This window comes from Centrocercus urophasianus, unplaced genomic scaffold (genome assembly GCF_019232065.1).
Source record: "Centrocercus urophasianus isolate 14NV4802_14NV808 unplaced genomic scaffold, USGS_Curo_1.0 seq_14, whole genome shotgun sequence".
Lineage (NCBI taxonomy): Eukaryota > Metazoa > Chordata > Aves > Galliformes > Phasianidae > Centrocercus > Centrocercus urophasianus.
The window spans coordinates 45,139,023-45,162,754 of record NW_024884586.1 but is presented as its reverse complement, the minus strand read 5'-3'; the positions used below and the strand labels follow the sequence as shown (position 1 = coordinate 45,162,754).

The 23,732-nt window shown below is 43.2% G+C and overlaps 1 protein-coding gene across 3 annotated transcripts in view; it reads left to right on the top strand.

Annotated features, from left to right (window-relative positions):
• GPR132 (G protein-coupled receptor 132) overlaps positions 1–13,461 on the top strand; it is a 74,828-nt gene extending 61,367 nt beyond the window's left edge. For all 3 annotated transcript variants that reach the window (XM_042814818.1, XM_042814819.1, XM_042814821.1), the window contains exon 3: positions 9,728–13,461. In XM_042814818.1, coding sequence (XP_042670752.1) covers positions 9,728–10,869 — 1,142 coding nt within the window. In that variant the 3' untranslated portion in view covers positions 10,870–13,461. The remainder of the gene's footprint in view (positions 1–9,727) is intronic.
• The last annotated feature ends 10,271 nt before the right edge of the window (positions 13,462–23,732 follow it).

The following is a 23,732-nucleotide window of genomic DNA, read 5'->3' as shown; positions in this document are numbered from 1 at the left end:
ACCGTCATCTTTACAGATGCCTTCTATAAAGCGCACCAGGTTTGATAGAATCTTATCCAATTTCATGAATTATGACTACTTTTATAGCAGGTATGCAGTGCAGATACGTGTTATCAGACACACCTAAGGTTCAGCCATTGTTGATGTCTTTCGGTGGAGCAGAACATATGGCAAAAATATTGTCCAGGAACCAAATATCACACAGTGGACCTGAAGTCCATAAACGCAGAGCATTCGGTATTGAGTCTCATATGTGGAAAATGAAGTGAGTTATATTATTGCATAGGCCAGTAGGGTCTTACTGGAGTGATGAGGATGAAGAGAAGTGGGAAATTCAGAACATGATTTATTGGAAAAAATGCATGATTTCCCTATCCATAAAAAAGGACACTGTGGGGAATATTTAGTAGCCGGTGTTTTCACATGCATTCTAGTGTAAAGTCTACGGGTCCCAGACCTCAGATGAGATGCTCGAGGGTTTAGCCATTAATGAGATGTACAAAGGGTTGGAAGAGGTGGCAGCTGAGGATATGGACAAAACACAGTAGGAGATTTAGTAGAGAGAAGAATGAGTTCACGAACACGTCAAAGATGCACACGGATGCAGTGAGAAATTTTTGAGTGTGACAGTTTTGGTGCTATAACTAAAGTCTTAAGAGGAAAACCCTGCAACTGGTAGATGAGCTAGCTGTACAGGAGACGACCCATTTGGCAAAAAAGGAAAATCAGCAGTTCTCCAACTAGTTGAGAGTGAACCATAGAACAAGAAGGAACAAAGAAAATGAGTTTCAGGGTAAATGGAAAAGGAGGAAATATTGGTGACTGAGCTCTGAGTACCATTTTTAAGTCTTCTGTTAAAAATAGCATTGTTTCAAGAATAGAAAGCACTGTGGTTTTCATGTAGCTTTGCAAATCCCACCTGCTGAGACACATTCGCTTCAGCTTAAGTAAAAAACTTTTGAGCAGAAACTAGCTAGAATTCCCAGAGACAAGCAATTTGTCAGTGTCCCCAGATCTGGGAGGTCACAAAATTATTCTGGGCTCTTTTTAATCTAGTTTTCCCCTTTAGCCTCTTTTACCAGCAGCACAAGTGGTTCCTGTGCAGACCCACAAGGGCAGGGCCAAGATCACTAAATCCCCCACAGCATCATGAGGTTGTAAGCTGAACACTCTATGTGTTCTCCTACAGAGATCAGTCATACTACCTACTCATTCTTTTTAGCACTACCTTGCTGTGATCAGAGTGGAGAATTTCAGAGAGATGAAAGGGACAGACATTTATGGGATACAGGGACAACCTATGACAATGGAGATGTCAGTGCAGAAAGAGGGGAAGCTTGTGCATTTATGAGTTTGAGCAGGAGATGTCTTTGGTTGTGAATTAGTATTCCCTGCATGTATCACTGCCTGGTGGCAGTGGCCAGTCAGCATCCTCTGGCTTCCCTGGGAGCTTGAATGACAGAGGAGGTACAAGTTACCAGCTTGACTCCTGGGTCAGCAGTGGATTGCAAATCACTGATTAACATGGGACAGAGGTATGGAAAGCAACAGCAAGTTGGTGAAAGGCAAGTGCAAAGCGTGGCAATGCACAGATCATATTTAAAGAAAAACAGACCCAGGTGATGACAGGCTGGCAGGATCTGACCTGATCTGCAATGGAGAACAGAGCCTGGCCAGGGCTCAGTGTTGAGAGGCCAACAGCACAGAAGATGGGTGCCAGCTACAGGCTACCACAAGCCATAGGCATGGCAATGGAGGTGCTGGCAGGAGTCTTCTGCATTCAAGCCTAGATAACTGAGGCTCAGAAGAAAGAGGAAGGTGTCCATAAGTACTGAGATCCTAAGATAAGAAGGTGACTGCGGGTGGGATACTTGTCATCATTCTTGCATCACCTCTTGGATACCCACCTAAGAAATGGGAAAGAGGCCCAGTATGTAAGCAAAGAGCATTGAAAAGCTAGGAGGAGAGAGCAAAGATTATTGTGCTGAGGTTTGGAAAATGGACCTCATGAACCATCTGGGCCTCAAAGCAGAGCAGCACAATAGAAAGCTTAAGCATAAGGATTGAAGGCAGCCTGTAGCAGTCACAACGGCCTCACATGGCCACAACACCATCAGTGCCAACTCCTTGGTATACCAGCCTGTTTTTTTGAGAACCCAGAACAGTATTCATCTTTGTGTAAGACCTCAGTGTCTTGAAGGCACCTTGCTGCTCTGAGCATCCAGGAGCTCTTGAGGGGGTTCTAAATAAGCTGCACATGGGAATCCCCTCTCAATTCTTCCAAGATTTGATAATTTCAGCATGAAGTAGCAAGGAGGTGTTACCTGTTCAATTTTTACATGAGCCTCTCAAGTAAGGGAAGCCTTATTTGAATAGCCTCTGCCACCAAGGCTATGTGTTAGATCTGTTCTAGCTTCATAGAGACATCAGGCACAAATGCCTGCTGGTTTCTTATCGGAGGAAGGTGTGAATCAGAAGTACAAAACTTGCAGTTTTGGGGTTGTTCTCAGTTGTTCACTTTCACTACATCTGCTCCACAACCTTGAAACTTCCTTCAACCTTTTGACCTGACTGGCTTTGTAGTTCATCCTCAAATTTATGACAGCATTTCTGGGGTTCTGATGGCTCTCCAAACAGAATTCCTCTGCCTGTGGTACATTTTCTAGATAATCTAATAGGTGTTGTAGAGTAAATCTGTCCTGCAATAGCCATTCTCTGATGCTCTCAAAGAGGACTTTTCTCAGTCACTGGTTATGAAGTTCCCAAAATCATTACTCATGACCTCAGATTTAAGACTGGGAAGAAAACTCAACCGGTATGGGGGAAGTGAAGGTCTGTTTTTCAGCTTCCCCTATCAACCCAGTCACCCATCACCTCATATGAAGTGCACATGGTTTTACCTACTGCCTTGAATGAAGTGGCTTTAAACCCTGTAGCTGGAGCTTTCATTTGCATGTCTATCTGCCTGACATTGTTTTTTCATCTACGGTCCCTCACCAGGCAATGTAACACAAGCCCAGGATGCCCTGCTTATGGAAGGATCACAATTCCAAGTCAGGTCCTTCATCCACTTGAATTATGGAACCGTTTCACTTCATTGTCCCCACAACAGTTTATTTTGGCAAAACAGTACACGTAAGGAAGTAGATATGTGAGTATATGTAAATGCCTCCACATACGTATTTAAAACACCTAGTTGCTGAGAGTTCACATCTAAGAACAGTGTATATGAAGTAAATCAAACATCTTCCTCTCACTAGAAAGGAGCAGTTAGTCCTTTTGAATAGCAGATGATGAATATCTTCTCTCTTACAAATATCTTCTATTTTTTTTCTAGACTGCTTTCATCTGCAGTATGAAGTTACATGCCAAGGCTGTATAACTAATCCCAACATCCTGCTGCTTCCTCTCTGACGCTATTTTCAGCGGCAGTAGTCTACAAATGCTCTACAGCTTATTTTAAGCAGCATTAGTTAACAGAAATATTACCTTATGTGATGTTATGTTCTTAATGTCCAGATAAGCCTTTCAAAATTCTCAGCTCTGACCATAATCCTTGACATAATGGATTAGAAAATGATTAGAAAGGGAAAAACAGATAAATATCATGCTCAGCTGAGGTACCTGTACTCATTACGGATTTCACTGTCTCTTTTTTTCTCTTCTGTCCTTCTGTACCTAAGGTGAATTAATCCAGAGCCTTTCCACACTGCTTTACTCAACTGTTGCGCTTTTTTCTACTTTCTCTTCTTCTATCTGAAATTTTCTCTTTTCCTAATAGTGGTTATTTTTATCACTCCAACTTCTCTGTTAGGAATCAAAACAGCTTTACATGAATAGCTAATAAACATCAGACAACTGCAAAAGAAAGCCTTTTGCTTTCTCCCTTGTTTTCACTTCCCTCTTTGCACCTCAGTGTTAGCAAAAACAGTTCAGACTCTTGAGGGAAGATCAGATATTGACAAAACTAGCCTGGATGTGCAGCAGCAGCCCTTAATGAAGCTGGCCAAGTCTCCACACTTCCCAAGATCCTTTTCTGTTTCATACAGGGCCAGAATCCAGCGAGGGTCTTTAAATCTGCTAAAGCAATAAGACAACCAGGAGCATCTCTGGTGGTTGGTGGAGGGTGTAGTTCACATCCAGATTAAGCTTCTCTCTACACACCTCCTCTGGCTCTGTCTGCTCTGCTTCTGACCACTTGCAACTACCAATCCCTCACGCCAGCCTTACTGCTGCTGTGACTTTGGTCAACCAATTCAGAAAGATAAACCAGTGGTCAGTTGACCCAGATAAGAAAGGGGACACATTTTCTGCTAGCTTACCACTATGCACGTATTCACTGCAGGGTCAGGCGATGTACTGGTCAGGGACAAGGCAGAGAATAAAACAATGAGAGCCAAGCTGTTACTCTAGTGTGGCTGTGATGTGAAACCACATCCTCACGGCATCCCAGATTCACAGCCTCGTCTCCCATGAGCTGTGTGGGGCATCTCTGTAGGAGACTTTAATGTTCCCTCATGCTCGGTAGGGAAGAGGACAGATCACCACCACACAGGTGTCCATCTCCCGCACAACAATGCTGCCGTCCTTGCTCACAAAACAGGAGATCTGATTCCTAGATTGAATTTAATCAATTTGGTGTTTGAACTCAAATCTGCCGCTGTTTAGGAAAGTCTGAGAACCTTTTCTTTCCATTCCCTCTGGTACACCCAGGCTGCCAGCCAGGAGAAATGCAAGGTGCAGTGGATCAAAGACAGAGTGAAAGAAGAGTAGGCAGCATCTAATACGGTTTTGTTGTCCCATTGAGTGGGCATGCAGCAAGATACATCTGCTGCTTTCTCACCACACCTCAAGAAAGTGGGATTTCACATCCAGTTTGCCTTATTTGTCCACACCCTTTTTACTTGAGCATCTCCATCTGCCTTCTAGGATTTCCTCTATGTAAGATCTCAATACATTAGAGCAGGTAGGCACTACATTTTAGGAGTAAGAAATGTAATGATCCATTTGTTTAGCAGGTGTGAAATTCTACTGGAGATCTATCTGCTCTAACATATATATAACCTATATATAATGTATAACTTAGCCAAGCGCAGACATCCAAGAAAGAGGGCAAATACAGGGCAGGAGCATAGCAAGTCATCTGTAGTGCTTTATCCTATTTTACTGTGATTTGTGCTCAGATGCTTTGCAAGTCAGAGATGTTGTCTCTGTTCCTTCAACAAACCAGGAAGATGAGATGTTTTACAAATCTTAAAGGAAGGTGAGAAACATACATGTGCTGACTGCGGTTTGAGTCTTGCTCTTGAGTCTCTGAGAGCAAGAAGCCCCAGCGTGCTGCTAAATATATGTTGAGCTGTTGAAGCAAAACACAACCATGATCCAGTGTAACACGTTTTGGTGGATGGTGAGCCCTAGCAGAATCATTGCTGTTGCAGAAGGTGAGGACAACTGCTCTGGACAGGATTGGCACAGCTGAAAGCTACAAGGCAGATAAGAGTCAACATTACAAGGAGAATATTCATTATCTGCCTGCCAAGTGCTGCTTTCTGATCTTCAGCTTGAGAAAGAAGCCCCTCCCCAGACTTAGAGAGCTGAGCAGCATTGCTAGACTCAGCACTGAGCTGGATGCATCACTCAGGGCTGGAAGGCTGCTCCAGGTGGAGCTGAGAGTCAGGAGGAAGGGGAGCAAATGGCCTCCTTCCCCTCCTGCCTCCTGGCCTGGGGCTACAGTAAGAAGAACTGCTGCTGGGAAGGATCTAGGCTTCATCATTGACAGCCCAGGCATTGCCCAGAAACACCAAGCACATGCTTTTTCTCTGTAAGCATAGATTTGTGCTCTTTGTTCGTCAAGACCTGGTGGCTGGCAGCTGGTTGGTGAGAGTGTCAATCTCCTCAACCCAATATGCTGACAAACCAAGAAAGGAAAAGCGTGCCTGATGCAGGCAACTTCAAAAAGTCACACAGAACTCCTTTCTGAGGCTCACTTGCAGGTGCCAGACACAGGAAAGAGATGTGGTCTGGAGGCAGAGCCTTGCCTCCCATTGCTGTCTGGCTGATGCGGAAGGGAGGTGTTGGGACCAGACTTCACGCCTCTTCCTGCCCCAAGTAGCACCCACAGGCCTTCCTGCGGCAAACTGCCATGCGGAGAGTAAGCAGCAGTGCTGTGGTTTAAGCTGGCATACAGCTGAATGCAACACAGTTTTTTCCTCGTGCTCCCCTGCCCATGGGATGGAGGAGAGAATCAGAGGAAAAAAAGAGAAGTAAAACCTGTGGGTTGAGATACAGTCTATTTACTAAGATGGGACAGGAAGAGTGAAATAACAACCATGATAATTTTATATATGTATGCATATAATGACAGTAATGATAATTTTCACAGAATTATAGAATCATTAAGGTTGGAAAAGACCTCTAAGATCATTTAGTCCAAGCGTCCACCAGTCATAAGTATTGCCCACTAAACCATGTCCCTCAGTATCACCTGGGCTAGTACCAGATCTGAAGGTTGGTGGCCCTGCCTGTAGCAGGGGCTTTGGAACTTGATGTTCCTCTGGGTCCCTTCCAACTCCAAGCCATTTTATGATTCTGTGATCTCCATGGTTCTTGAACACCTCCAAAGATGGTATTTCCACCACCTGCCTGGGCAGCCAGTGCCAGTGCCCAACCACTCTTTCTGAGAAGAAATTTTTCCTAATATCCAACTTGGACCTCTTCTGGCATACATACATATAAATGTGTGTATATATATACATATGAGGGAGGCAGGAAGAGGCCAGAGACCTGAGAACCCTGGAGTGCTGGACTTGAAGAATGGGAGGAGCAGAGTAGGAAGAGAGGAGGCTAAGGAAGGAGGCAAGAGAAAGAAATAATAGGAGTTGTGTGTACAGAATAAGCCTCCTTTGGGAACCATGTGTCTATGGAGTAAGCCTGCCACTTTCTGCTCTGCACCATTGCTGCTGCAAGGCAGTTACCTCTGGGGGAAGCAGGCCTTTGCACAACCAGTAATGAACAGGTGTAGGAAGTGCGAGGAGAGTGCATGAACACAAGCAGTGGGCCAAGAGACACATGTGAAGCCTGAGAGAGGGGAGGAGAACACACCTTCAACCTCTCTGAAAGGTTTTGTGTGCAACACTCTTAGGTTGGACTGTTGGTCGGTAGCTGAGACAGCATGCAGCAGTGCCACATTCCCAACTTGACTGTTGCTATTTCCATTACGAATCAGTTTCATTCATCTGCTGTGCTTCACTTTGGAAGTGAAGGTCTCTAAGGAGCCTTTGCGTTACATGGGTTCCTGGAGTTCTCATACTGGTTGGACACAAGCAGAGGACAAGCTCTCGTACGTCACATGCCAGGTGAGATCTGGCACAGAAATCTCTGCTGACCCAGAAGACAAAACATATTTTTATCCCTCTATGCAATTGTTTGGTTTGTGGCCTGGGTAAGGTTTGTGGCCTCATTGACCAAGGGTGATAGAGGCAGAAAAACCTAATGTCACTACCATCTCTTACAACTACTAATTTTCTATATTGTGACTAGCTATGATACTAGCTATGAGAACACTTTCACTGCTAGCAAAAAGGGAAATAAATTTAAAAACTCTGCAACAGCCCTGCTGAGTACTGTGCCGTCTTTCCCACACATAGCAGTGAGGATCCTCTTCTTCAGTCATCCTTAAGCTGGAGCATTTGAAGCTAAGGGCAACTTCAAATCCTCCTTGAGAGGACCTGAGCATACCCATTGGGTACCAGATGACCCATCTCTCAGACAAGAAGAGATGTGGCCCTCCATCACTTGGCAGCAACAGGATACTTTGGCCCAACTTAGTGAGGCAACCACTTGCTAACTTCATCAACATGTCAGCAAGCAAGCAGAGCGTGGTTTGCCATAAGAGGAAGTGGAAGGTAGTCACAGAGCATGGCCACACACTCTGATATACTTCTTCTACAACAGCAGCGCTTTCTCAGTTTCTCTGTATACAGTCTCTATTCCAAGTGTCACCCTGAGAAACAGTTTTCTCTGCCACCAGTACTGGGAATGGAAGGTACTATTGCCTCTGCCCTATCTGCCTTCTTGCCAGGATTGGGAATGAGTCTTCAGTCAGAAGCTGCTGTCATTGAGTGGGCTCTGACTGTGTTTGGGTACTTGTAGCAAATGAGCACCTCTTGTCATGGACCAGGAGAATCTCTCCTGGTGCTGATGGCTATGGCTAGCATCTCACAGCTGTGAGTACTGCACAGTCTATTGCACCCTGCGTTGGTTTTCTCATACTGTACTCATCCTACAGTAACTAAACTAAGTCAGGGAACCTGAATGCCCCTCAGACTTGAATGGTAGGCATTCTGTTAGGCATTCAGAGTAGAGCTTCTTATGGCATCCCGGGGAGGGGAAAGAAAGATCCCACCAGCTTGTCTACCCTGCCAGAGATGCATGAGACAATCTAGGTCCTCACTGAACTGGGAGCAGACTGCTTCCCCTAGGTCTGCTTGAAATTGGACCAAGCAAACAACAAATAACTGCTCATAGGCTGATGAAAGGTACCTTCTTCCATGTATGAACACAGGTTGAAAAATGTCTCATGCAGAGTGGATCAGGAAGGCACATGCCCATCCTCAGGGTGATGGGACTCAACTTGTATCAACACATCTGCTCTTGGCAGTTACCTGATTGGAGTAGGTGTCCACCCCATTAGTGAATGCCCAAAGGATTAGCCCAGACAAGATCTGTTTTTATGAAGTATATTATGCAATGGAAACTTACAACTCATAAATACAACGAAGTACAATTTTTAAGACAAATCAATTCCATTGGGGCATATTCCATGTTTCTCTCTTCAATCAATTGGACATTTTAGCGTGGAAATCATCATGTGACTTTGCAAGAAATGTTTCTCCTAGCTCTACATTAACCAGCTGCCAGGTCTTCTCTCGTGCATGGGTGCCTTGGAAAGGTGGTGTTCTTAGTAGCCACTCCTGCTAAAGGAACATTAATTTTCTTCACCTCCATTTCTTAAAAGTGTAAACGTTCTTCCCTTGTTTACTTCCTTTAACTACCCTTATTTCCTGTCTTTTTTTTCCGAGAACTATCAAATAGGTGTGGTAGGCAGTTCTGTCGAATTACGATGGTGAATGTTGTATAGCACTACAAGTTTGTGTTCTTCATCTGCAGCTACTCATCAAGAGGAGAGAGGTGTGAATTATATGTGAGTACACACCAGCAGCCAGACTCTGCTTCCTGTATGCCGGGCAGTTTTTGACACAAAAATGCCTCCACCCAGTTTGGATGTTCCCCCACCTGATCAGAAATATTAAGTTCTTCTACAAACCCATCTCTGAAATCTCTATACTTTGCATTTTTTACTATTGAGTTTGGGAAGAAAAAAAAAAAGTAAGATTAATGCCCTTAATTTCCTCTGCAAAGTGATTTTAGTAACTGATCAGCAGCTCTGTCCTATTTATTAGGCATCCTCGGTTAGGGTCAGTCCCCATCTTAGTGGATAGGCATGGTATAGTCCATAAATTCCTTGTGAATAAAGATCCTTTTTCCTGGAACTAACTGCAACCTGGCTCCCTGGGGAGGACACCAGCAGGTCTTGGAAAACTCCCCTGTCTTGGTGGATTAAGACAAGCACCCTGCCATGTCCTTGCATCTGTGGGACTGCAGCCTTTACTGACACTCTTTGAACTGATGGAAATACTAACTTTCCATCTTGTCTTCTGATTCACAGAAATCACCAGCTGGGGAAAAAACGTAATCATGGGGGATCATGCAGCCTGTACCACAATTGGAAAGGATAACTCCACTATTTGTCCGAGCATTCCCTATGGAGACAGCAAGACACTTCTAATTGCTGTTTACAGCATTGTTTTTGCCATTGGTCTTCCAGCAAATTGCTTAACTTCCCTGCTCGCACTTGTACAAATCCGAAGGAATAATGCAATTGCCATCTACATTTTCAGCTTGTCATTGTGTGATCTGATGTATTTAAGCACCTTGCCTCTCTGGATTATCTACGTGCAACACGATCACCGGTGGACTATGGGTGAACAGGTTTGCAAATTAACAGGATTCATATTTTTCTGCAACATATACATCAGCATTCTGCTTTTGTGTTGTATTTCTCTGGATCGTTATGTGGCACTGGTGTATGCTCTGGAATCAAGAGGCAGAAGAGGACGCAAAAAGGCAATCATAATAGTATGTTTTCTTGTTGCTGTGGTTGCAGTAATCCACAGTCCAATATTTAACATGAATAGTATACATAACAATAACTGCTTCGAGACCTTACCCCTTGACAAAACACTGGCTTCTTTCAGCTTTGCCAGATTCCTATTTGGATTTGTCATACCTTTCACAATTCTCATTTTCACCAACTACAAAATCTTCCAAAGAACAAAAATAAGTGACAGTGTGACTTGTCACCAGAAAGCCAAAGTGAAGTACCTGGCAATTGCCATCATTGTAATTTTCCTGATGTGCTTTGCTCCCTACCATGTGGTACTCCTAATAAGAGCCATATACTTTATGTTTCATCAGGATTGCTCGTGTCCATTTGAAAAAAGTATATATTCAATTTTTACAGTGTTTCTGTGTTTATCAACTGCAAATGGCATTGCTGACCCAATCATCTATGTGCTGACTAGTGAAAATGTCAGGAAAGATTTCTACAGAAGCCTGAGAAGGTGGAAATCAAACTCATCCAGGCTCAACTCATCCATTAATCATAAGACTGACAGTAGCAAACTGAAAATGCAGAAAGAATCACAAGAAGGAGTATTAGGGGAAGAAAACAAAGAGATAGCAAGTTCATCACAGGTGCTGGAGACCATATGCAGTCATAATAGCAAAGACCCAGAAGGTGGTAGCTAGCAGTTTGCAGCTGCAGCTGGCTGCTGACAGCAAAGAATTTCTCAATGTGAGTTGCAGACTGCTCAGCGCAGCACACAAATATTTACATGCTGATGTCCAAAGGAAGGGTTGTGGGTTTGTTTTTTTTTGCTGTACATGGGCCAGCAGCTCCTTGAAAACATTACAGGAATGTTACTTCTTATTTCTGTTTCTCTCCTTCTATGAGGTTTGCCCATCAGTACCATTAGTGAAAACCTTGCTTGGTGAAGAACATGTGGAATAAACTTTGAAATTGACTTTCACTCAAACTGAAGTCTTAAAAGCTTATTTTTTGCACTCTTACAAACTGAGAATCAGTTTCTTCTTCTGAGCTGAACAAAAAGAAACACCCAACCTGGGAGAACAACGTGAGGCCCATTCTTCTGGTTGAAATCACTAGCTCTTCAGGAGGTACACGTTCAGATTCTCATGCATGTATCCTGTTGTTAAAGTTTGTGGTTAACCAGTGGAAAATATAAAAAATGAGGAAGTCTTTCATGAGCCTTGAAAATGTTCCTAATGCTTCAGTATGCAGTTTAATCTACCTTGCATGTACTGAATAAAGGGCAAAGCAGTGTCCTGGTAACGTGTACAAACAGTACTTCTACAGTATTTGTCAGGAAATGGCACCAAACAGTCTTGTAATGCTTAAAAATGTACCCTTCTACTGCTTGATATTTTACAGTTGGTAGATCTTCCTTGTTTTGTTGGTGTTAACTCTGGAATGCTCTGAAATGTTTAGAAATTGCAGACATTTTCAGGTGGAATCAGGGACTGTTTTTATGCCATCTCCAAATATTTGTTGAACTTGTGTTTCATTTCTGACTACGATAATGCTTCTCTCTCTGTATCAATCTGGATTTCAGTGTGCAGGATCTATACAAGAGATCCTTGGCCTTTTTGCCAAGGAAGCCTTCCTACCAAGGATGGATGGATGGCAGCATGGAGAACACAGTCCCTTCTCCTCGTGGATGAGACACACTGGTGGTGCACAGTGAGACTGTGCTGGGCAGATTTCACTGTTTCTGCCTCCATTTTTGTTGTGTATAACCTACTGATGGCAGTATCCTCTACCTTCAAACTAGAAATCACAAAATAAGAAGCATCTAACCATACCACCTGGCAAGACTTATCTAAAAACCTTCTCGTATTTTTATGCAACAAAATAAAACATCACAAAGTACTGAACCAATTGCATGTTTATTTCAGTACAAGTTTCTAAAGTGTTCCATAGTGCCATTCTGCTTTATCTGCAATGTTGTATTTCAGTAATAGTTTAAAATTGGCATTAATATCCACATTTCTGAATTGAATTAACGTTAGTCAAGGCTACTTTAAGTATTTGTTAATATTTTAAAATTGTGCTAGATATTTCTGCATGTTATGCTTCATTCTTACATGCTTTGGGGAAGAAGTGTTGTGCCCAAAATGGCATTTCCTCAAGCTGTTGTATTTATGACATATTTAATTTTTGTATTATTTAATGAGTCCTCTGACATCTTCCTATGAAAAGTTTGTCTTCTCTCCCAAAGGGAGTTCGCACAATTCTGAATGTAGTAGAAGATTGTTTCTTGGAAAAATGTGAAGTTGTGTTGTGATGTTAATTCACAAATTGTAATTTTCTATTTTCACGTGAGCTCAAACACTCTGAGGTAAAAAGGAGAATGCTGAATATCTGTAACTTTGCTGAAAATCAAACTTCCCATTGCTAAGAAAATCAGCAGCAGGCGTTGCTCAGAACAGCCCCAGTCAGTCAGGGGGTTGCTGATTAATCTCTGAAGACACGTATGCAAACTGCCTCAGCCTCAGGATTTTCATAGCCTACATGTAAAACTTCGGTGAACAATGGCAGTGAATTTGGAAGAAACCAAAGAGACAGACTTCAGACTTCTGAGCTGATTGAAATGGTCGCAAATGGGACATTCAACCTGATGACTTTAGAAATCTCTTTGATACTTTTCATGTGAGAAAAAGTAAGCGTATTTAAATCAAACAATATTGGAATCCAGTGCCATCGATGCAGGGGACAGGGATTAGCAGGATCTGACACAACATCAGCAATCCTTTTGCCTTGTCTAAATCACTTGCCTTTCCAAGTTACTGTATCATTGTGAATCTTCCCTTAACATAAGTCCTTGGAGAATCGTTGTTCTGATACACTCTGAAATAAACCCTTCTGCAACTTGATCTAACTTTGAAGATGACCTACACAATCCCCAGAGATCCTTTCCAATCTAATTTATCCTGTGACAGTATACTGAAGGGATTACAGGGGCCAGGTGAAGACAGCAAGAAATGCTATTTCCACATTGTCGGAGCAGCCCATCAGATACACTGAGTGCTCCCACGCCATAAATTGAAGCATATGAGCTCACTGTTTTGTTACACAGTATGTCATAAAGGAAAGGAAGGATCTCAACGCTGAGATACTAGCTGGAGACCTACCAAAGAACGTTACTTAGGTCAGAACAGATCTGAAAGGTCAACTGATTACTTGGATTAGGGCTAGGTGTCCCAGAGCTCCCTGAGCTCCAGCACTCAGGGTTGTGCCCCTGCCCTGGGCAGCCTGTTCCATGCCCACTGCCCTCTGGGGCACAGCCTTTCCCTAACCCCCAGCTGACCCTCCCTGACACAGCTCCATGCCTTTCCCTCACCTCCTATTGCTGTCATCCAAGATAATAAAAGATGATTTTATTTCTGCGTCTCTCAGACATTCCTAGTGTACATGGGATATAAGTGAATTGCTGCTTGTTTTAAGCATGGATGTGAAGCATGAAGTGAATAATTTCTGGATATCAACTAGAGGTGGACAAACTAGTTTTTGCAGACAATATATCTTTTTGTTTATTCATCAATTCTACAAATGCTGCATTACATCTTCGCTGGCAATAACTCACTTAGAATTCTCCATTACTCTCTAAGAAATTAAGTGATCTCAGTATTAAATTTTGCTTCATAAGTACAATTTCTTCCTCTGTAAAACAGGCAAACACAGATATGAACAAAGTCAGACTCTAAGCATGACAAAGTTTTGTCTGCAGCTGGTGGACCTGCAGCTGCTCTCATTCAGTCCCTGCTATCACTTATAACTCAGTATCAAAGTTCTGTTCAGTAGTGAGTGACAAAACTTAGAACCAAGGTTTCAAGGCTGTTCACAATCTTATATTTTCACATCAAGATCGAATTGCCTTCCTACAAGTCATGCTGTGGGATAGGTCTTCTAGGAAATGTCCTCTAGAGAAAGATAAGGCAAAGTTGCCTATCTTATTTTCATGGAACAAATAAGGGTAGGGGGATTGTATCAGAGAAATGCAGTCACATTTGGAACCTCTTTGGTGTGTAGAGGAAGTGTATGGGCAGCAGCATCTCCCAGCACAGCTTCTGCAAGTTGTGTCTAGAGATGAGGGTATCATACATGCCTGACTCTCCGTCTCTTTTATTCTCTTAACACACCTCTGAGTTCCTTCTCATTCCCTGCACAGTTAAGCTTTGCACAGGAGAGGGCGCTTCTTGTATTCTGTTTGCACCAGGGATGCAGTAAGACCTCCTGACAGGCAGTTCTCAAGTGAAAGGAATGTGAATAACAAAGGGAAATCTGCTATCCCAAATTAGGCTAATGCTGATGTCCTGGTAATTGATGTTAGTTGCTGTTCTCAAGAGCCATTAGTAAGAAAGGAATCTAAACTCACTTCTCATCTCTGTATTTCAGATCACTGATAAATTCTAATGTCTCACCATCTTACTCCATCCTGTAAGAAATGCTCAGAGATAATAAAGGAAAAAAAAAAAAGAAAAAAAACCAACAAAAAACAGCTTTGTAGGCAGATAGAAAGTCTGCTGAGGAGGGGCAATAAGTTATGTGGTAAGAATTTCACAGAACATCATATGTATACTGTCTGCACGAGCAACCGCAGAATATGCCTTCTCAGTACACCATTAGACAATCCATCCTGTTTGGCAGCCTCAGACTGTAGTGGGGCACGTACATCACAGCCTATGAGCACAAAGCATCCCCTGCTTGATCAAAGGTCTGTCTTGAAATGCTTTCTTGAGGGAGGTGACAAATTGAAGTGTGGGAAAAGGATGCTGCATGATATACAAAGTCCTGAAAAGCCTTGTAAACCTGAAGTCACAGATGTTCTGAACAAGTATGCAAATACCTAAGTATTCAAATCTGTTGCTTACAAATTCTTCAGTCTGAATCACAGTTCTCCTTCTGTAAAATGGAACTCTTCTTCCCTTGAGCACTGTCTGCCTGCTTAAAACACAGCCCCTTGCATGAGATACTAGAAAGAGTGATCAGGTGCGTGCTGTATGCACAGTCAGTGCTCACTGCAGAGGGGCAGTGAGCTGTGCGGAGGTGATTATAAGCGACTGAAACACAAATTCTACTGAGTCAGCACTTTCAGAGGCAGCTTTGAAGCTCTGTAATTGCTTCTGTTTATTCGTAAGCTTCAGGGAAGAATAATAAAAGAAAGAAAAAAGAAGAGAGGACTTCCATTTAACTTTAACCTCCCTGCTAGGGACATGGTTACTAGGCCCTTGGGGATTTCACAGGGATTGTTCCTTAACAGGATGCTTTGGAGTTTAGAGTTTGGTTGTCTCCTGAAGGTAAGAGAAAGTTAGTAGCACAGATCCATAGAGCTGTTGTCCAGACTGAAAATACTCAAGGCCAAGCACTCAAAAGTCTTGCAGCATCTCTCCATCAGTAATGCTAACTGCACTTGCTGTTTCACCTTCTGTATATGGCAGATTGCTGGTAATAATCTTTAAAATCCTCAGTGCTTTAAGATCTATCCATGTGGACACTGCCTCTCTCAAGCTCCTTCCTTCCTAGAAAAGTTTTTGTAGGTTGGGAAGCACTTTCCTAACAGATTTCTGATATGTGTCTCTGACTATCTAACAACAATGTGCTTGAGACAAAGCACTCATTTGGTTGAATAAGGGATGCTTTTTTTTCACTTAAATATAGTGAGGACAGAACTGGGATGACACTACCCACTGCAGGTAGGTTTTATTACTGTATGCTTTCCACTTACCAGTGACTACACAATATGTTATATACAGGACATTTGATAAGGTATTAAAAAAATCCTGTAATTTTCCATCTAGCTGCATGCATGGTTCCTGTCTACCTCTAATTATTTTCTTCATATCTTTCTGAAACAAAGTAAAGCTTACGAAAACTCCTAGTCCATAGCTCTTGATGGAATGATGTGCTTTAACTTCATTACTTGTAGTAATAGCCGCGTCCCAAAGATAAGAAACATACTTCTCAAGCTGAACTCAGACTGGATGCATATTGCTGTGTGCAAAAAGGAAGAAAAATATGCTTTACATTAAAACAGAATCTCAGGGATATTACTTACTTCTTGCTTTCTTGACTTACTGTGGGAATGGCCTCTCAACAAAAGGCAGAAGATCAGAGCTCAGCCAAGAATGAACCTAAAGTTCCTGTCAGAAAAAAAAAAAAAGAAAAAAGAAAAAAGAAAGGGATGGGGGAACTTTCTTTGTTTTGAACTGTAAAGGAGATACGGAAAGGTTATAATGTAACAATGGAAAAGATTCGAGGGGTAGGAAGGGGCAGCAGGTTAACTTCAGTGCTCCAGAAAAGCAGAAGATGTGTGATCTTACAGCACCACCTGCTCTGAGGAGAGCTGTGGGCCCTGTCTGCTTCACTGGGGGACAAGTCACTCATACTTCCAGCCAGAAATACTCCTCCTTCACTAAAAGCTAGAAACTGTAGTAAATCTTTGTCTCTTTGTTTTCTTGCCTTTCAGTTTCAGATACTAGAACCTCTTAGTCAAATTCCAAGCCGAGAATTGACACCGTACAAGCAAAAATCCCATGAAAGCATTGTTTTCTCTGGAGATACCAAAAGCCATCAAAAATAAATCAACACAAAGTTAAACCAAATGTATGTATTCAATTCCTACCATGAATTGAATGCAAATCTGAAGGGGGTTTTTTCTGGCCTGGCTTTCCATTTCATATCAATTTTAAACCACTTGGATTTGGAGGACAACTTTTTGATGTAGAAATATAGCTTGGACGTATCCATTGTAACATAAAGCCATGTTAATGTATAATCCTGACTTGTCATTGTTTCATCATCATGGGTCAAACTGGCTAACATGAAGCTTCTGAACCCAACGTACTCCAACAATCAACACATCAGTCAACTCCAGATCATGAGCCTACTGCTCTACTACAAACCATGCAGCAGGAGCTTCTGATTTCAGAAATGACACCGAGATTTAATTCTCTTTTCTATAGTTCCGGTTTTTATTATTCCGGCCAGGTTTGTTGCATTCAAACCCACATCCTTTCGACGCACCAGCTGCTGTTTCTCCAGGAGCTCACTGCAGGCACCAGAGGGCACCACGCTCTCACCTATTTGCCCTGCTGGCCGTGGTGAACTTCAGAGTGAAAGAAAAAAAGAAAGGGTCATGGTGCTCACCCGGCTATGGCAGAAACACAAATCCGTATTCAAATGGTGGCTATGTACAGAAAGAAAAAGGAGAAGCAGAAAACAGAAGTGAAAACAAGAAATATCATGCAAAGAAAAGAACAGAGCCAACTTCCTTGTGTCAAACGATAAAAAACAGAGGGTGATAGGGCTTGCCAGGCTCTGCCCATGGAGAGGATGTTAGAGACAGAGGGAAATCTGCACCCAGCTGAGCCAGCTGCTGCAGTACCTGCACACCCAGCATGCTGTGAGCAAAGCCTCAGGGGCCCCTGTGTCCCTGTGCCTACCGCACTGCTGTGCATTGCCCTGCACTGCTGCTCCGCGCAGCTCCTGTGCCTTTATTGCACATCGACTGGCACTCGGAGCTGTTTGTTAGTCACATTAAGTAAGGCCAATTAAACATGTATTACTCTGTTAACCTAAGACATTTTGAAATGATTGCTAGGCTGTCACTGGCTACTGATAGAGCAGCAGGAGACGTGAGCTAACGTTCCTTTATTGCTACAGAAGTCAGGGCTGTCATTCCCATCAAGGTACAGGACCCAGAGCAGAGAAAGAGACTCACTCACAGCCTCTTATCTGTGTTCATGCTCCTGCTTCTAATTGAGTTAACCCTTTAACCAGATAAGTCAGACAGGCATTCACAAGCATTCCCTTAGGAAAGAAAAAAAAAAAGCTAAAAAACTACATTTTAAATATGACTTTCCATGCCCTAGTTCATGAGATCATGTACATTTTATGTTCATCTTTGGATACCCTTTCTAAATTATAATTGTTATCTTCGTATTTAATTTAAGATGTATTTTTTCTTACAAACTGTAATTCAGATAAGCCACCATCAAATCAATACTGGCAATAATTTGTGGATACAGAATGTTTTACAGTTTAACCTATCAATTCAGACTATAAAGCAAAACTGGGAAACAATCTGAGCATGTATCACAGCCTTCATTTACTCTGCCAGTCAGGGAAGGGTCAATTTAACTTGCAGATAAAGCACTACTTCTGTACCAGCTTATCCACAGTTCTCTTACCTCGAGAGTTCTCCTCTTCTTAGTAATGGTTGGCCAGAGGAAAATCCTATGTCTGTTTTGGAAAATGTCAGACTACAACTGCTGTTAATGGTTGTTATTGGGGTCCCATCTAGCAGAACTATGCCCAGTGCCACAAAACTACAAGGCAAACTGAGCTAAATACTCTAAAAAGTTCTGTTAGTTCTACCCATGCTCTTCAATTACAACTCTCCAGTCTGCCAGTACTGCAGAAATTGGTTTCCTGTTGTCATTGTAATTTTCAGGGACACAAATTCTCACAAGGGCACAACGCCTCCCAAAAGGCTGATTCCAAGAGAATAATGCTGCCATATCAAAAGATGCAGAACTGCAAAGGTGCAAGCCTCAAATCTGACCTGAAGGATCTGAAAGCCATCCTCTAACGTATGTTCAAGGATATCTGAAAAAGGAATTATTCATTAACTTCTTCAGCTTGCAACTGCTTCAGGCTATTTTGTTCCTACAGTAGCTGCAGTTTTCAAAGGAAGGTAGAGCTAGTGAAGAAGAAAAGACCTTCATATGCACCGCACAAACACATCATCAGTATCAGACTAACTCCAAGAAGAAAATACGGTACTTAGCCTGCTGCAAAGACAGCAATACCTTGTGTAGTGACAGGCTGCACATGTTTTATGAGCTTGGGGTGCTATTTAATTGTAGATGCTTAGTTACTATAGCAACTGTCATGCCCCATGGTATTTATGCTTAGATATGGAACATATTTTAGGCAGCACCAGACAACATGTAATTCAAATTTCCAAAATGCATGTTTAAAATAAAACCCCTGTTACAAAGCAAATAGGTGTGCTGCTCCAGTTGTGAGAGGAGCACACCTACTTGCTGTTTGCAACAACAAAACAATCTTGCCCCTCAAAGACATGGAGCAGAACTGCCATGATAATCCAGAAGGGGGCTCAAAAGCCTTAAAATAAAACCCCAAACAGCATTCAGCTCTTTAAAATCCATTTTTGCTGACTGCTAATGCGTAACTTGGAGACTTCTGCTGTTTGATACAAAGAACTGAGCTTTGCCATGAAGGTTTCTATCGCAGTAGTGCTACCTTGCTAGATGTCACCTTAAAAGTCTCTTTTTTTGAAAACTTTTATCATCTGTGTTTTGTTCCTAGTGCAAATATTCTACCACCAACATGCAGCATGTAGTACTGCTGTCCCCTGCATACAATATGCATTACTTGTGTTTTATGGCTGGAACATCTCAGTCTGTAGTTCCTTCAGCTTGTGTAGTTTTGCATACCACCCACTGCTGAAATCAGTTCCTCTGAACCAGCTGACAGATGCAAATCTTGATGAAGACACTTATTTTTATTTTGTGACGTCTTGGTGGCTGAGGACCAGCAACAAGTAATGCAATATGAAGGCACTCCATCTTTCTCGTCTTTTTGATCAGCAGAGGAAACTGATGGCTACTAACTTCTACGGTTTTCTGTGAAGAGCTCTCAACTCCAATATGACCAATATGTTAGAAAGGCAGGCTAACAGAGTCTGTGGATTAGTACAAGCCTAACAGTTTTTCTTTCTCCTGTTTCCTCTATATTTCATTTCCTGCAGTCAGAACATATTAATACATCTTCTTAACAATTTGTTATCGGTTCCAGAGAGCTATTAGCTGATAACAGTCGTGGAGGTTTTAGCACATAGGGTTTCTTAGTCAGATCAGAGAATCAGAATGATTTGAGTTGGAAGGGACCTTAAAAGGCCATCTAATCTGGCTCCTCTGCACTGAACAGAGACACCTACAGCCCCATCCAGCCTGACTTTGAGTAGCTTCTGGGACAGGCCATACACCACCTCTATGAGCAACCCATGCCAGTGCCTCAGCACTCTTACAGTAATAAAAAACCTTTTCCTTATATCCAGTCTAAATCTGCCCTCTTTCAGTTTGAAATCATTTCCCTTTGTTCTATCCTAGCAGAGCCTGCTAAAGTTCTTTTTATCTCATTCTCTGCTCATTTCTTAGCTCATGTCAGCCCTAATGCTCCTGGCCTTCTTGTAGACAGATTAGAACCTAAGGCCTGAGGCTGGTGGCCTGAGGCAGACAAATTTCTACCTAGGAATGGATTTGCTTCGCCCACAGCTCATGCTGACAGCCACACACCCTCCCTCCCATCACCTGTCTGCTACAGCTCCTCAGTTGTTCAACAGCTGAGCCAACACAGCCAAAGCTGCCCTGGTGAAGTACCTATTGGCTGGTGCATGTAATAGTTCATGCGATGAGTGCGACTGCTATGCTCATTTTCTAAACCACTAACACTTGATGCCAGTGTCACTATCACCCGACATTAAGTTACATTTAGCCCATCAATGCACAGTTCAGATATATTCTCCTCTTCCTCCTCACTCACTCACTCCAAACTTCATGTTTGTTCCACAGACACTGGATGCCCCCATTCCTTGTTCACCCCCCTACTACAGACAGAGGTAACAGCTCTCCAGGCTCAGGGCAGTGACAAAGACTTTACTGAAGGCTGAGGAGAACTTCTGGCCACGTTTTTTGTTCCACACAGTAACACACAACAGTAACATGAAAACACTTTCTCTTAGACCTTCTCAGCCTTTCAGTATCTAAAGGAAGTCTATAAGAAAGAAGAAAACAGACACTTTAGACATTCGAGGTCAGGTTGGACAGGGCTCTGAACACCTGATTGAGCTGTAGGTGTCCCTGTTATTGCAGGGGAGTTGGATCAGACCGCCTTTAAAGGTTCCTTCCAATTGAGACGATTTTATGAGTGTACCAAATGAGGTGTGCTGTGACTGCAGACTGCACAAAGTGCGGCTGTAGCCTGTATCTGGCTTACAGGGCTCAGCTGAGCTGCTACAACAGGCTTACTTCTTGGGGAACAGCCACATTTAATTATCTTCCTTAGCCTTTCTTCCATCTGCTCCCAGAGTTCTAGGCTCAGCTCTGCTGCAGGAATGTACTCGTCTGCAGAAGCACTCAGGACTGTTTCGCAACGCTGCTTATTTCAAAGGTAGTCAGAATTTGCCAGGTTGGGCTTAAAGGAAACTGTACATTACAGGCGGGCCTCCTGCCCTACTCCCGAGCCAAATTAAAGAAAGACACACGTAACTTACAAGCTTTAATCAAACATTTATTAATGAAACAACACAGACTCAGAGCATGTCCACGTTGTCTTTGGCAGGCAGAGGCAAGCAAGCTTTGTCCCAGTTTTGAATCACAGCCCAAACTCTTCCCCAACCGCACAGGGTCATGCTGGTGCAGCACAGAGCTGGATGCACACACCTTGCCTCCCGACAGGGCTCAGCAGCAGTGCTGCACTGACGACAGCTGCACAGCTTCCAGCTCAAGGCTGACTCATGTCTGCTTGGCACCCAGCACCGGCAGTGCAAGCACACATTTTCCAGCTATCCTCGCCCAGCTTTCTGGCCCCCAGGGCCCTAGAAGGAGAGACAGAAAATGCTGCAGCCACACAGCAGGGTAGTGGAAAATGCTGCATTGTCGTCACAGTTTTGGGTCCAGGACAGGGCTCACTCCTATCTCTCTTAAACTATTTGCTTCAAAGCTTAAGCAACCTCATGACTGACTTTCCTAACCTCTTTATCTGCAGGCATGCAACCCACTGGTTGAGAAACACGGAAGTAAGCCCCATACAAACACTCAGACAGAGACAGTGCCTGTCAGTGCAGATGAAACACTCTCTTGGAAAGACCTTTCTGTGGGCTGGAAATCATACCAGCACGGTGACCCAACAGAAGTGAGGAACTTCATTCTGCATGGATTTCTGTCTCTTGTTCACAGTCACAGAATTGCAGGGGTTAGAAGGGAAGGAGATCATTTAGTCCAAGCCCTGCTAAGGCAGGTTCACCTACATAAGTAGTAACAGCACTGACCCTTTAAAACTATTAAAAAAACCCAGATTTTTTAGAATCATTTGCAATGTGGAAATGTCACGGTCTGAGATCCTTTGCAAAGCTCAAGGTCGCACAAATAAACTGAAAATTACACTTTTTTCTTTTTTTTTCTTTTTTTTTTCTTTTTTTTTTTTTGTCTTTAAAAACACAGTTTCAGCCCTGCTCTCAGCCATTGAGTTCCTATTAATTCCTGCGGTTTTATAAACACTGTCCAACTCTACAGCAGCCTTCCCGTCACCGCTGATGTGTGAAAGTCTGACCAGCCCAGCAGGGGCTCTGCGAAAGGAGCAGCAAAGCTCCGGAGGCATAAAGCGCAGCCCAACACAGAAGGGGGCTGGGAGGGTCAGCGGCTGCCTGCAGAGCAGCACGGCACGCAGCTCACGCAGCCGGTACCAGGCAGTGCCAGGGAAGGAGGCCCTGGGAGAGCTGGCCGTCTGCTGGAGCAGAGGGCTGGGGACAGCCAGGGCCGGCTGCCAGCAAGGCTCCAGCAGCCGCTGAGCGATGGCATGGGCACAGCCGGTGTGCACGTGCGGCTCACGCGGACTGAAGCCGGGTCTGTCCTGCATCTGTGTGCCAAGCAGAGGAATGGGGGTCAGGGCGGCATGCTAAAGAGGAACCTGTAGCATGGTCCAGCTCAGCGAGGCCACAGTGAAGCCCACTATGTGGTTACACTTTTAGAGGGCTGCCAGGGCTTCTAAATTTCCTCAGGTCTACCATTCTGAAGTTTCTGCCAGCGCTGATCCACTTTCCTATGAGAGATGTGCTGAGCTGGTTTGCATCATTTTCTCCTGTCATACATGGTAGTCATTACATCAGCAAGCAGTTCACCAGTGTCTCACCAGGTGTAAGCTCTCACATTACTCCAGCAGCCCTGAATACCTTTTGCTTTTTGTCACCTGCCATTTCAAGCCAGCAGAATTATTATTATTTTTTTTTTCATAGCAGTTGCCGTCTTCATTTCAGCTTCTTGATCAGACTGTTCAGAAGACATTTATTCCCAGTTTTGCTCTGTGCTTTGTCTCTGACTGCTATGCACCAGTTCTGCTTTTGCTTGCAGACTGCCTTACTAAGGTTTCATGTGCTGACACAGCTTTCTCAACTAGCATTTATCACTTGCTCTTTTTAACTCTGGCATTAAAGTTTCGTTTATTCAAACCAGTAGGTGGATAGAAAACATTAGCATGTAGCTAAAAACTGATATCTTTATCACACTGTCATTACAATTCAATTATTTTCTTTATAATACTATCTTAGTACTATCAGAGATTGTCTGCTTTCTAGTAAATACTTCGGTCTGTATTGTTTTGCATTGGTTTGTCCAGATATTTCCCTTCTGACTTGTCAAGTTATGTTTCACATAGGTGAGATGCAAGAGTTGTTTTCTCCTGAGAGTAATCAAATCTTGTCATATCTTGACTAAGGTGCAGAAGTTTT